This window comes from Epinephelus moara, chromosome 24 (genome assembly GCF_006386435.1).
Source record: "Epinephelus moara isolate mb chromosome 24, YSFRI_EMoa_1.0, whole genome shotgun sequence".
In the NCBI taxonomy this organism is placed as follows: Eukaryota; Metazoa; Chordata; class Actinopteri; order Perciformes; family Serranidae; genus Epinephelus; species Epinephelus moara.
Genome location: NC_065529.1, coordinates 6,004,786 through 6,018,594, shown reverse-complemented (window position 1 = coordinate 6,018,594; position 13,809 = coordinate 6,004,786). Strand labels below are relative to the sequence as shown.

Below are 13,809 nucleotides of genomic sequence, written 5' to 3'. Positions count from 1 at the left end.
AAAGAACAAAAAAAGGCAGAAATAGAAAATACCCCCTCCTCCTGCAGCTCTCCTCTCTCTGTCCTAAACCACTCCCACCAGACGACCACAGACATACGCACGTGCTTCATACAGTAACCCAGTATTTCCCCTTACCCTTACCCCCCACTACTGTGAACTCCTTCACTGGAAGACAGTAAGGAGCAGCCTGGGAGACAGACCTTCAGTCAGCAGCTGTAGTGGCTTGAATTTGGCCAGCGCACACCCCCTAACTCCAGTTGTCACAGCGGGCTGGTGGCCAGCGGCATTGCCAGGTTTAACATGTTATGGCAGTAACAGAAAGTCTGTTGATCTGGTGGGGAGTCAAGGCTGTCCGGCCCCCCAGAGCTGGGGTTCGTGCTGGCTGGATTTGAGTTGCTACGGCTGCTGACTGGGGGTCCGTCTCCGGGGCTGCTCTCCTCCTGGCAAGGTGGTCTGTAGCAGCGGGGAGTGAGGTGGAGGACACACTGTGATTTGAGGCTCAATCTAACGTTAGCTGCATAAACGTGAACTTGAAGCCGCAGCAGTAAGCCTTCGGCTCCAGTCAGCAAAAGGCTAAACAATCACCAACATTTTCTCTACATCTCTGAAACCATTTGGCAACATTGATATTTATTTTATTTTGTTTATTGTCAGGCTCTCTTTTAGACTCTCTCTTTGGAACGGCCTCTCTCTCTGAAATTACCTGTGATCGGCAAAGTCACCTGTCAAAGCCTAGATTTTCTAAAGCCTGAAAATAGGGCCAAGAGGAGGTGCAGACCACTTGAATTACAAAATGCTCAAAGTTTGATTTTTCCCACCGACACCAGAATGAAAAGCCCAGTTCAGACCAATGATTCGTCCGTTTTAGAACGTTGCAGAGAAAAGTTGAACTGGCCGGTCTGAGCTCGACTCAAGCTGGCTGATGGTGTCACTCGCAACTGGTCAAATCACCGGCGGCTGGGTTTCAGAATGTAAAGCTTGTCACCTATTTCAACAGCCAGTCAGCTTATAGAGAAGTCCGTTGGTTAGGTGGCAGGTGCTCTGTCCCTGCTGAGCCCCTTCCATCCTCACAGTGTGCTGTTGGACAGTGAGTTCTCACTGACTGATTAATTGGTGCTAGTTATTTATATTATTGTGGCGTACTGATTATGAATACAGTCCATCTGATGCCCCTTTTGGTTATGTTTTTTGCCATTTTATTACTACTACAAATGCAACTCTAGCCAGTATCTCACGCTCACTTCCCTCATTCATATTTTAAGAAGCTACAAACTATATTCATCCACAAAATAATTCTGAAAAGCTGGAAATCAGAACAGAACTACAGAGAGTTGTTGCATAGAGATGATACACCGTCTCATCTAGTTGCAGTTGTGTGAACCTGCTGGTTTTTAGAACGTTGCAGAACGGCGCATTGCAAGTATTTGCTTGTTTCAAGTCATCTCGTCGCAAATCTTTGGCCTGAACTGGGCTAAACAGCCCATCCCAGCTTAAACTTTGCAGGTGAAAACACATAGTAAGAGATTTAAAGGTTCAGTACTGGGTCATAAAAGCTGTCAGCCTGCGTCTTAAAGCTAAAGTGTTTATACCTGCTGTGAACTAATCGTACAAATGGGGATAAAATGGTGAACTATTTCAGACAGTCTCTCCTCAAAGACATTCATGGAGTTTCACTCATACACATGTAAAGTAACAGAGGTAGTTGTGTGAATTGTGAAAAATGAGAGCTTGAGACAAAGGTTTCATTCTTGAATACTTTAAGAGGAGAGAAACAGAAGTGAGGAAAGTGATTGTAACTAACTTGTTAGATTAAAAAAGTTAAAACAGTTAAATTATTTGTAATTGTTTGTGACAGTAAATATGCTTTGTCCTTTTAATGTTAGTTTGTGTTATTAATGTGGTAACTGGCTAACAAGCATTTTGAATCCGTCCTGTTGGCCTTCTGGTTTCCCTTTTTGAATGATGAATACAAACTATCACCGCCTGCTGGTGTGGACAGTTAGTTCCTCTTATGCAGGCGCAGAACACAAGTGCTAGTTGGCAGTTGGCTGTAATCTTTGCGGTGTGCTCAAGTGCAACTTTTTGGCTGAGACACAGGTGATATGAGGTGACTCAACGGTCAGCATTCTTTGCCACTTGTTCTTAGACGTTGGGTTGGTGTGTCTGGGCCTTAATCCACAACAGTCTTAGGTCTGTGGGACTTGAACTGCTCTGTATACTCAAAAATACCAAATAAATAACAGTATTACATTTCTTTCAATGCACCATTCCTGTTAAGACAAATTGAGTGAACTGCGCAACATACTCCTGAGCAAGGTTATGTTGTCTGGCTGCATTTTTTCTAATTGGCATGATTATAAATTAAACACAGGATCTTTCAAGTATTCCTTATGAATAATGATTTCACAATCTTCACTTTGAAATACTGTTTACAACATAAAATAAGTTTCAATGTCATCCAAAACAATCAAAAAGACTGAAGGGTTATTGAATTTTAACACTATGGTGAGATTATTTTTAGGCTTTATATCATCCATGTTTATGTTTTTGAGAAAATTAAAAAAAAACCAACAACACAGGATCATATAGCTATCATGTCAAGCTTTTTCGTCAGAGCAGTTGTGACCATGATGATGTATAACCAGCCCACTGTTTCCCCTAATTCGTATAGTTTGTTGTACTGACAGAACGCACTGTTGGAATTGTGATTAATTTCCCACTAACATTCCCCCGGGACAGGGGGCTTTTACTCTGAAGTGTTCGGGTCAATAGCCACTGATACACATGGGTAACCTATAAATCCATCCTTGTGCACATTTTTTAAATAATTCATAAGGAGGTGGGTTTGAGCGCTGCATTTTGAGGGGAATCTGTCCACGAACTGGCAAGTGTCTGTCCTTAAACAGATTGGAGCTTGTTTTAATGCAGTCTCTTTCATCTAAATGATATGGAAACCAGCTCCCAGAGGAGTCAGTAACCAGCTGAGAGCCACTCTCCAGGGCTGACGCTAGTGTTTTCTGATGTATTCTGAAGGGGAATAAACACACAAACCAACCCTGAACATCATTATTCACCACGGCACCACATTAAAGGACCGAATCCCTCAAAATCAAACAAAACACAACATTATTTTTGTCTCATAAAACCCTCCACACGTTGTATTTCTTGTATCGTAAATTTTGGAACGCACAATGAATGCAGGACATTTCACAATGTCTGTGCTTTGCATGTGAGACTAAGGGCCAGACTCTTTGTTTTACTCAGGATGTCCTGTCTGAGGGGACAAAGCAGACATGAAACAAGAAAAGGAGATGTAGTGCCTGTACTCTGCTGAACTGGTTTACAGCCAATGAGGAACAGATTCCTGTTGACACAACTTTCAGTGTGAACTGTGTTTGCAGTGATTATGTTACAGGGGGCTCTGGAAGCACTGAGGACATTTACAGCAAACACAGGAGCACTGAGACATTTGTGGTAAAACTTTTTGGAGCAAATCCTTTTACTAAACACACTCAGCAGCCTCTTCATTTAGTTGTCCCCTCTGGACTGGATCCAAATTGATTTCCATTGCTAAGCCTATTGATTAGAGTTGACCCACAAACACATTATCTAGAAAACACTCCAGTGCCTGCCCCTGAAATAGGCCTCCAGCAGCAGGCCTGTTTACATACATTAAAGTGCCAATCCACAACCTCCATGTTTTCCACCTCTGACAAATGCAATGCACTCGGTGATCTGGTGTTTTTTTGCCTTGCACTGAGACATCACCTGTTCATCAAGGAGTAATGTGACATCTTTTTGCTTACTATGTAACTTTTAAGAGAAGAAATTACATTTTTCAGATTTGCTACTTTTGTTATTGTGTTAATGTTACAATAGCTTAGCATTCTGGCTAAATACTAAGGCCACATCCACACATAGTAATTGTCATAATACCGGAATTTCTAACTGCGATACAATACCTTGAAAAATACTGATATTCTTCACCATTTTTGATACCATGAGGATGACTGATATTAGGGCATATAGTTTAAAATTTGTATTAAAAGATGAATACTAAATGACAACAACATCTTTTCTTTTCTTGGTTAGTAGCAGAGAACAGCAGAATGACTGTCGTAAATATTAACAATAAGAGAGAACAAGGAAGTGCAGCTGGTAGCAGTGTATCAATACTGCAAAACTTAATATTGAAACTGTTTCAAATATTCAGAATATGTATTGGCAAATCAATATTTGTGCTGTACACACAAGTGTTTTAGCACTATGTCAGAAATAATCTCTACTAACACTCCTGAAAACAAATATCAAATGACCACTCACATACACTGGACATGCGTGTGCCAGTATAAACAGGAAGCAGATTGTCTACTTTGTGGTTGATTGCCTAGTTACAGAACATACTATGAAAAAAGTGAAAAGTAAGACCAGATATTTCTTTACTTACTTTATTGCTACTGAAAGTAACACAAGTATATGGTGGTTAAGGCAGTGGAAAACAGACTGGGAGTTGTTACAAAGAAAATACCGCGGCATATTAGAGCAGCACCGTGAGTATTATCCATCACCGCGGGAAGCCATGGCGATGGAAAAGGAACACCTTCACAAGAAGGACCAAATCACAAAAGGTATGAAGACCGAGCTATAATGTTTTAGCTTGACGTGTCGTGACTTATAAGACCCATCGGGAAGCGAATGTGGATGTCCGTGTCATTTTTTTCAAAAGTCTTTGTTTCCGCCCGTCCAGACTGAGACGCAACCCTGAAGTTTTCAAACTAAAATGAGATCAGCACTCAAAGGTCTACATTTTAGAGACTGTAAAACGCCAGAGAAGTATGGATACAAAGCGTATATGTAACAATAGTTATGTGTATTAGAACAAAAATGTATTAATGTGGATGTGGCCTAAATTACTGTTCAGCTAACAGGAATTTAGCATTTAGCAATGACTGCTGTTCAGAAGTTATCATCTTGACTTAAAGGTGCATTCCAACAATTTTACAACAATGTCCTCTGTGGAGGACATTGTGCTCTGGAGGGAATACTCCAAAGTCTCACTCTGATGATGTCATGAGGGCTAAACTGATCCAGTGGTTTTGTGTGGAGCTTGGCTTATAGTGAGGCTAAAGGTCACGATTTTCTGGCCTCTGCTGCTTCAGTTTTGATTGTTGTTTTTTTTTTAAGTCTGTTCCTTGTGAGTCCCTCAACTTTATGTAAGTGCAATACTAAAATCTCTGCAGTACCCCTTTAAGTTTTCATGTATTGTATCTTTTAATGTAATGTCTCTCTTCTGCTTTGATTCTGAACAAACTGCATGCCAGGGACTTTCTCCCATGAAGCACCTTCAGACACCAGTTTGCTTGATATAGGTTCATTTTCTTTATATAAAACATGTACATTAACTGATACTGTTACCTGTACATCAAAACAGCACATTCCCACCTGTCACATGCCAGACTTTGATCAAGAGTTTGATCTTTCTCAGCAGAGGAAATCTGTTGTCAGAACCAGTCTGGCAGGAACTTGCTCTCCAGCAGAAGTGTTGAATTGTGTGAACCTGCATGACAACAGTATCACATAGCCTAACTGACAAAATGCTCTCATTCAAATCTCTGTGAGAAGAGTAATAATCAAGATGTGTGTGGGAAAGGAAAAGAAAAATGCTGATGAACAACTTTTAACACAAAACAGGGGCTTTGAGGAGAGGTGGGAACACACCGTCAGCTCAGGTCACACTCCACAGGTTGACTGGATGTGGGGTTTAATCCTGTTTACTCTTTCATAGGCCGCCTATATGGATAAGGTCATTAATGGACCCTGATTGGCAAATCACTTTTATCTGTACCGAGCCTAGCAGCGGCGTTGGAATATTCTGTGGTGGTTAATAGCTTTATTGAATCGGAAGCGCTGACCCCATTAAAAGCAGCTGAACATCCCAGACTAAAGTCAACACAAAGCAGCGCTGCCTTTGCAGTTTGTCTCTGTGTCAGAAAGAAAGAGAGACAGCACATGTTGCTCTCATGGGGTGCAAATTCAATAATGTCACCTACACAAACCAGCCCTGGGCCTTTGTTCTGTATCACTCACACGACTCATGTCACAGGGTTTCCTCACGCCAGAGCTGCTGTGTGTCAGAACACATTACTTTATATGTATAATATGTATTTTTAGAGCTCTGTATGAAAGTGTTCATCCTGTTGTTTGCCAACCTCAGCACTACACACACACACACACACAAGACCCATACAGGATATCAAATGCCTGCCTCCCCATTGTTTGTTTTGTCCAGGAAACAGGATATTCACACAGAGGAGAGCAGACTGGCTGACCACAGAGCCAAAGCAGACAGAAGATTCAGTTTTCAATTTAAAAACATCACAGAAGTATTTTCCTCCCATTCTTTCAGTTTAAGGTCCATAATGTGTCCACAGTCTCCTGTCAATGTGCCTTAACTGTTCTAAAAGTAACCAATACAACTCCAATAGAAGTTTCTGATCAGCAAAGCACACATGCTGACATGTCAACAGTTAATAACCCAGCTGACATTCAGGTAACAGAGGGCAAGTAAAACACATGTATGTTCACAGGAGGCGTGCGTCCATTTCTACTCAGAGCATATGAGCGGTGTTTTGGATAGATGAAGTGAGTAATAATGAGCACAAACGACGTTTCTCCATAGAAATGCTGCATAAAACAGAGCATTTAAAGTCGACAAATAACGCAAACACACGTTTAAAGTGCCCAAGCCTTGGAGAAATAAGTGTGCAAGTTATTAAAAATGCAAGATAACAAAACGAACCTGCCAGTAAAGCTGTTACAGGTGATCACAGAACAGGATGTTGTTTTAAAACAAAAGATAAATGCCACATAAGCTCTGAATTGTTCTGTTGTATGGAAATGACTCGTTTCTCACCTTATGTCTTTTGTTGTGATCTGATCGCTCCCACTTATTGTCTGCGCGCAGCGCGTCAGCCGGCACCGGGTCAGTCAGATAAATCCACCTCTCTCCCTAAAAGCGGACAAACACTGAATAAGAGGTTCGTGATGGAAGAAGAGTTGGTTCTGCAGAGTTCATCAGAGACCGGGCTGAAAAGTCCAGGAAGGGAAGCAGCTGCCTGTTCGGCATAATAACCTCGTCTCCCGCACTCCACACAGTCAGTCAGTCAGTCAGTCCCATCCATCCACACTCTCCGCCTCCGCCTCCTCCTCCTCCTCCCCGCTGCCGTCCACACAGTCAGGATGGGACAGATGAATCCCCCTCTGACGCTGCCTCAGTGCGCAACACGGCTGTTGGCCAACTGGGGAGCGCTGGCTAAAGGCGAAACGGTCATTCAACAATTTCTCATTTTATCCTGTGTGTTATACTTTAAGGTTTACATTGCATTATGGAAGTTTAACACGTGTATAGATTAACTGGTAGGAAACATCTCCGTTCATACAAATATTACACTATGCACACTACATGTCGACTGTCTTTATCTATTACTGTGTCTGAAATGTCTAATGTGCCCTTTATAGGACATATGCACAATGTATTTATGCAGTGATAAAGCAGAGACCTACCGTGGGGTATTATTTTACAATGTCAGAAAAATGTTAGCTATTTGTTTTCCATTGTTGAATTATGAGGCTAGATTTGCATATATATTAGCTGAGAAGGAGCTTTGGGTGGTAAAATGGCCCATGATCATGAACTCTGACTTATATAGCTTAAAGTATTTTTCAAGCTGTACCAATATGTTTACATAGAGGTGAAGTCCCTTCCCTTCCAGCGAATCACCAGGTAAAAATATATTGGTCGTTAATGGCAAGAGAAAAATTGTTTTTTGATCCCCTTTGAATTGTAAGCCTGCACAAACCCGGTCTCACGTGGAAAGTCCGTGACCAAATGTTATGTGACGAGGTTGGAGTGAGAATGTGTCGCCTGCCAACGATGTTTGTCAATTTAAAAGTTAATTTCGCATGTCAAGAAAGTTGCAGTCCATTGTACAACTGTTGAAGTAAAGGCTGTGAAAATAGGTAGTTCGAATGAAGTTGCAGTTATGTCATAGCTTTGTCTCTCACTGAACAACCCTGTCTCACTCTGAAGTCGTTGAAATCCAGTGCTTGGGCAGTGACTTCTGGTGTCAGACACTGATGAAAAAAGCTGTCCTTTCATGTTGGCATGATATGCGGCTGGCGTCAGAGGGGAACGTGGCGGGACAAGAACGAAAGTTAAGGTGGCGAAAGTCCAAGTAGGGTAGGTGGGAGGCGTGGTGGATGGGTCTAACAGACCTTCACCTGGGAGGCCAGTGTTCACTTCCCATAAGATTCTAAAGCAAATCCCTGTTCTTTTTTCCTAAACCCAACCACATGCTTTTGTTGACTAAACCCATCTATGTGTGAGTGCTGGCAAAACGTAACGTGCGTTTGTTGTTAAAGGAAAATAGACGTCAATTTGTGATGTTGTTCCGATGTAGTGCATTTATTTTGAAAGAGACTTGATGTAAACTTTACATTTCCTGTGAAAACAGAAGTATATTTTGAAAAAAGACAATGCATGTAACGAGCAGAACTTGACACATCGTCCCAGAACATCAACAACCAATGTGCCCAGGGTACCTTGTACATCGAATATGGATGTGTAAAGTCCATGACCAAACGTCAATATGTGACAAGGTCTGAGTGTGAATGTGATGCCCTGACGCTATAATGCCTGTGCGTTTCGATATAGAGTTACCCACATGAGCAATATGGTCTTGCTCGTTCCTTTGGTTCTCAAAAAAAAGACAAGGAGCTGCTGTGCAACTGAATAAAACACATCAGGTATCAGGTAAGATACAGTATGTGTTTTATCCAGCAGGTAAGATACAGTTACACTGTACATGGAACATAGCTGAGTAACCTAACTAGCTAACTGGTGTTAGTTACGTAGCCTATTGTACAAGATGAGTGATATGGTTTACTGAGCTGAGTTTTTCACACAAAACTAAATGGTATTACAACAAACCTATATCAAACTGTGACTTTCTTGACTTGTAAAATTATCTTTTAAATCGACAAACATTACATGTGTAATTCATAGCACAATTTAAATGGAATAAAAAAAAACAGTTTAAAAAAATAAAAAAACTTCACCTCTCTATTAAGCCCCCTTTCCCCCTTCACAAAAAACTCACTATGACCTGCTAACATCGGGCTTTTAAATGTTACGAATGGCATGGCTATTTATCTGCTCCATCTTTGATCGTCATTGATGGAAATACATCACCCAAGTTAACGTGCTAATTTTACCTCCTTGACAGGCATGATGCAATGGTGTGCCACCTCAAAATACTGTCTATCTCTACCCAACCAGCACTCAAACATTGTTCCAAAGTAGTCTAAACTGAGTTTGAAAGACAGACTGAATAAGTAAGGAAAATATAAAAGTAAGTAGCCACCGTAACATTTTCACTGACCTCCAAGCTGCTTTCTGCTGTTTACTAACCTGTTTTCCAGCCTGTCCGTGATACCAAATGTGAAACACAGTAAAAAAACAACAACAAACAAACAAAGAAAACAGGAATGCATGCTCGTCTGCACTACTGGCAATGGACAAAGAGTCTACAGTGTATTTTTTAGCAGGTTTACCCATGTTTAAAAAACCCATATATACGCACTAATTTGGGTGGAAAAGGGGTATTAACAACGTATCGTACAGCCATGTGTAATGTAAAAGGGGTCCCTTCTTGTGCCAAACTCACATAGAATTAGCACCTGACTCTACAGAGCATTTTAGAGTCCTTGTTTTATTTTGCAGCTGCAGCTTTTTATTTTGGTTCACTCTCACAGCTCTCATCTGTGTCATTTCCAGCAGCAGCAGCAGTAGCATAGCTGCCTTATCCATGAAGAAAAAGCTTTGATAAACCCCACTGCACATTACCTGCTCGGCAGCAAGCAGCAGACAGACACATTAAATGAGACCAGCTGGTAAACATTGTGAAGCATTAAGCAGCTAAAGAGCGAGATATTTCCCTCAGGAGTCGATCCTCTCTCCTAGAAATTAAACCTGTATGTTATCAAATTACTTACTTAATTATGTTGTTGTGGCAGTGTAATCACTGTCTGGACTATGTTCAGAGACAGCATTTCTTTAGTGTAACAAAATACTACATTTATGTACCATGTACACCTCATAAGGAGTTGTTTGGGGAGGATGGCGGGTGTACAAAATGCAGGATTTTGACACCAGAACCCTGGGTTTGTGTCTAGACTCCTGTCTTAGGTTAAGGCAACAAAAGAACTTTGGTTAAGGTTACGGAAATGTCATGATTTTGGTTTAATGTTAAAGCAAAGTAAAAAAAAAAAATGTATGAGTGGATAGTGTATTCCAAAATAGCTTATTTTGGTGGGAAAACGCTGAAATACATAGCCAGAGAACATTTTGTTAGTATGTTCAGTATCAAAAATTTTGTGACTTGCCGGGTACATTAAGTATCAACATTTCCTCATTATATTCATAGAAAACATAATTCGCTCTACATTATGTTTCACCCTTTATTGAATTAAGTGAATATGAATTTAATTTCTCAATGCATTCTCATCTCACCTTGTCAATATCCCTGCTTTGTCTGTGATCTTGCGCGTCTACAGATGATGTGCTAGGAAGCGTCCTGCATCTGTTGTTGACATAAAGGACGCTGTGTCAATTTGTTTGTTACATGCATTGTGTCTTTTCAAAGTACACTTCTGTTTTCACAGGAACTGTGAAGTTTCTGCTTCTTAAATGCAAATAGTCTTTTTCAAAATAAACTTACAATATCAGTAAAACACCTTTTTTATGATTATTTCCTTGTGCAACAAAAGAAGACAAACTAAGAAGAAGAAGAAGAAATTAACAGACAGCTCTTGAGTGAAAGTTTCAGGTTTGTTGGACCTATCCACCTCCCCTCCCACCTCTCTCTGGGCTTTCCAGCTCCATTCATTACACTGTTACTGATGGCGGTTGATGTGTGTCATAACTCCGCAAAAAGTGCCTTTGCGTGTTGTTATCTTACGTGGACGTCCACTGACATAGCGCTGGTATTTGATGACTTGGGTTTGTGATCACTGTGTTTACAAGTGCTGCCCCCCAGTGCGTATTATACCACTGCGAAAGGTGCTTTTGTGTGTCGCTATCCAACACCCACATCACTGACAAAGCAGCTATTTGACGAGCTCAGAATGAGAACATGCTGAATTTCTCAGAGACAGGGCTGTAGGTTGTTGGTGGAGACCAAAAACAGAGCTAAAAGAGAGAGAAAAATTGGACTTTATTTACCAGTTAAAAAGAAAGACAACTCCAAACGGGTGACAGAATTACGCTGTTTTCAGTGGTGTCGTGGTTGTTGATGAGGTAGGTGTACTACAAGGTAGATGGATAGGTTACTAAAAGGGAAGTGGGTATACTGTCCTATATATTCTATATTCTATAGTCCTATCTATCTATCTATCTATCTATCTATCTATCTATCTATCTATCTATACTATAAAAGAAAAAAAAATGTACCCAGACAAGTTGTCTCTTGAAGTCATAATCATTGTGGGTTACAAGAATGGCTTTACAGGTTTGTTAGAACATTATATGTACCATGCAGACACACTGTAGATTTTCCAGTGACTGCACAGTAAGGGGAAGGAAAGGAGTGCCACACTGTTGTGGCTTCATGACAGGCTGAACAATGGAAAAGCCCAGTAATCCACAGAAACTGCAGGAGCAAGGAAATGGGAGGAATGAAACTGTCCAGTTTATTATAAACCAGTTGAACCAAGTGTCAGGGCAGCTACAAGGTGACGTTTCCTCGGCTATCTCAGCTGTGCAACAATAAAAAAAGAAAAAGAAAAAGAAAGAAAAGATGAAGCTTCATGTCTGGGCAAAGGCCGAGTGTGTTACTGGAACAAAATGCTTTCTTCGAAATCTAAATGAGTCACCCCTGGGACAGCCCCCATCCCCCTCCCCATTTGTGAGGATTTCTGCTAGCCCGTGATTAGGCTCACCCCGGTGCCATGTGTGCACCAAGTACGCCCCCCCCCCCACCACCACATGCACACCAAATCTCTGCCTGGCCTCAGCTCCTACTGAGATTAGCCTACTAGCTATTGTTCTGATGACACTTCTTATCAGCTATACTCTCATTATGATAATACAAAGACAGCATTGCATTACTGAGTGATATTGGAGAATGAAATATATGCAGTATTCGTTGGGGTTTGGTTTATATAGTGCAAAAGTACAAATTAATTACAGAAAAATATGAACACAAAAAAATCCAGGCATGATCCAATGAGCAAAGCTTTTATTTACATCTTGTTAGATGTGCTAGATACTTCATTTCCCAGATGATTATCAGAAAATGTTGGTCATTTATTTAATACAATTTAACAAAACCACAGATCTGTAGTTATTGTTAAACAATTAAGGATACCAGAGAATGCAAACAGTCTAAGAGGGGAGCTTTGTTTGTGCAGAGGGAGGAAACGATGAATTTTAAGTACAAGGGGATTATGTTGTGCTTTGGAACAGATGTTAACATGGAGAGGTCTACCCTCCTGAGAGCGGCCCCTGACTGACACACTGTCCCAGAGTCATTGGCCCATTGTCAATGTGCATCCTGTCTTCTGAGTCTTTAGTTGCAGATTGCCCCCACCCCCTTCAGGACAGATTAACTCTGCCCCCTTCCCATCAGCCTTGACCTTGATGGACTGGTAATGTCATCTTCTTTTGTGCTTTGACAGACATTAGCCCTGGCCAACTTTCATGCTTCCCTTTAAAGCAAACTTTATGCGTTCATGAATAGCTTGACATAAACAAAGGATAGATGACAATAAGTCACATCAACAATAAGTGAGCACTGACCCATCCATCCCATCTCTCATCAGACCTCGAAGCAGGTCATCTGTTGTGCTGTTGTCCCCCGACCACCAGTCCTCATTCTTCTTGATAGCTTGGTCATTTCAGTGTGTCTTTAGTATTTTCCAGGTCATGGTGAATTAATTAAGTAGTTATTTACCATGTGTTACCCCTCCCCCACACCTTCTTGTAAAAATTAAGACAATTTTCTTGAAAAACTGGGGGCAGGAGTATGTTTATGTGTAAAATGTTCTTGATACAACCCACAATCCATGTGCAGTGGCAGTTAAATATAAATAAATATATTAATTTAAATACGTTTTAATAATTTAAAATGTAATATATGAGATAGTAGAGGTACAGGTCCAGCAAATTCTGGGCTGAAGATGAAGACAGAATGGCTTCTGCAACAGGACAATGATCCTAAACACGCCTCAAAACCCACAAGATTCCCTTAAGAGGCAAGAGCTGAAGGTTTTGCCATGGCCCTTACTGTCCCCCGACCTAAACATCATTAAAAAAAAATTACAGTGGAAACTTTACCACATAAATCTGAAGATATTTTCAAACAGTGGGTCTTCAACTTGACACAGAAGTAGTGTTATCATTTCTAGCACACAACACAATGACTAACAGTAAAAGACTTTATAAACTGTATCTAGCTAATGCTAAAACTAGCTAATAGCATGCCCCTTGCCTTTCCAAGTAATGTAGGTTAGGTGAGAATACGCTTTGATCTTCTTTGTGTGCTTTTCCGCTACACTGGCTTCCTGCGAGTCAAAGAATAGATTTTAAAATCTTACTGCTGGTCTACAAAGCCCTAAATGGTCTCGGACCAAAATACATGCTTGATCTACTGGTTCCCTACGAAGCATCCAGACCCCTTAGGTCATCTGGAACAGGTTTGTTGTGTGTTACAAGAACAAGAACCAAGCAAGGTGAGGCAGCATTCAGTTATT

At 40.9% G+C, this 13,809-nt stretch overlaps 1 protein-coding gene across 3 annotated transcripts in view; it reads right to left on the bottom strand.

Annotated features, from left to right (window-relative positions):
- frmd4ba (FERM domain containing 4Ba) overlaps positions 1–13,809 on the bottom strand; it is a 75,907-nt gene that overhangs the window by 53,614 nt on the left and 8,484 nt on the right. For all 3 annotated transcript variants that reach the window (XM_050037543.1, XM_050037542.1, XM_050037541.1), the window contains exon 2: positions 6,914–7,009. In XM_050037543.1, the coding sequence (XP_049893500.1) occupies positions 6,914–7,009 (96 nt within the window). The remainder of the gene's footprint in view (positions 1–6,913; positions 7,010–13,809) is intronic.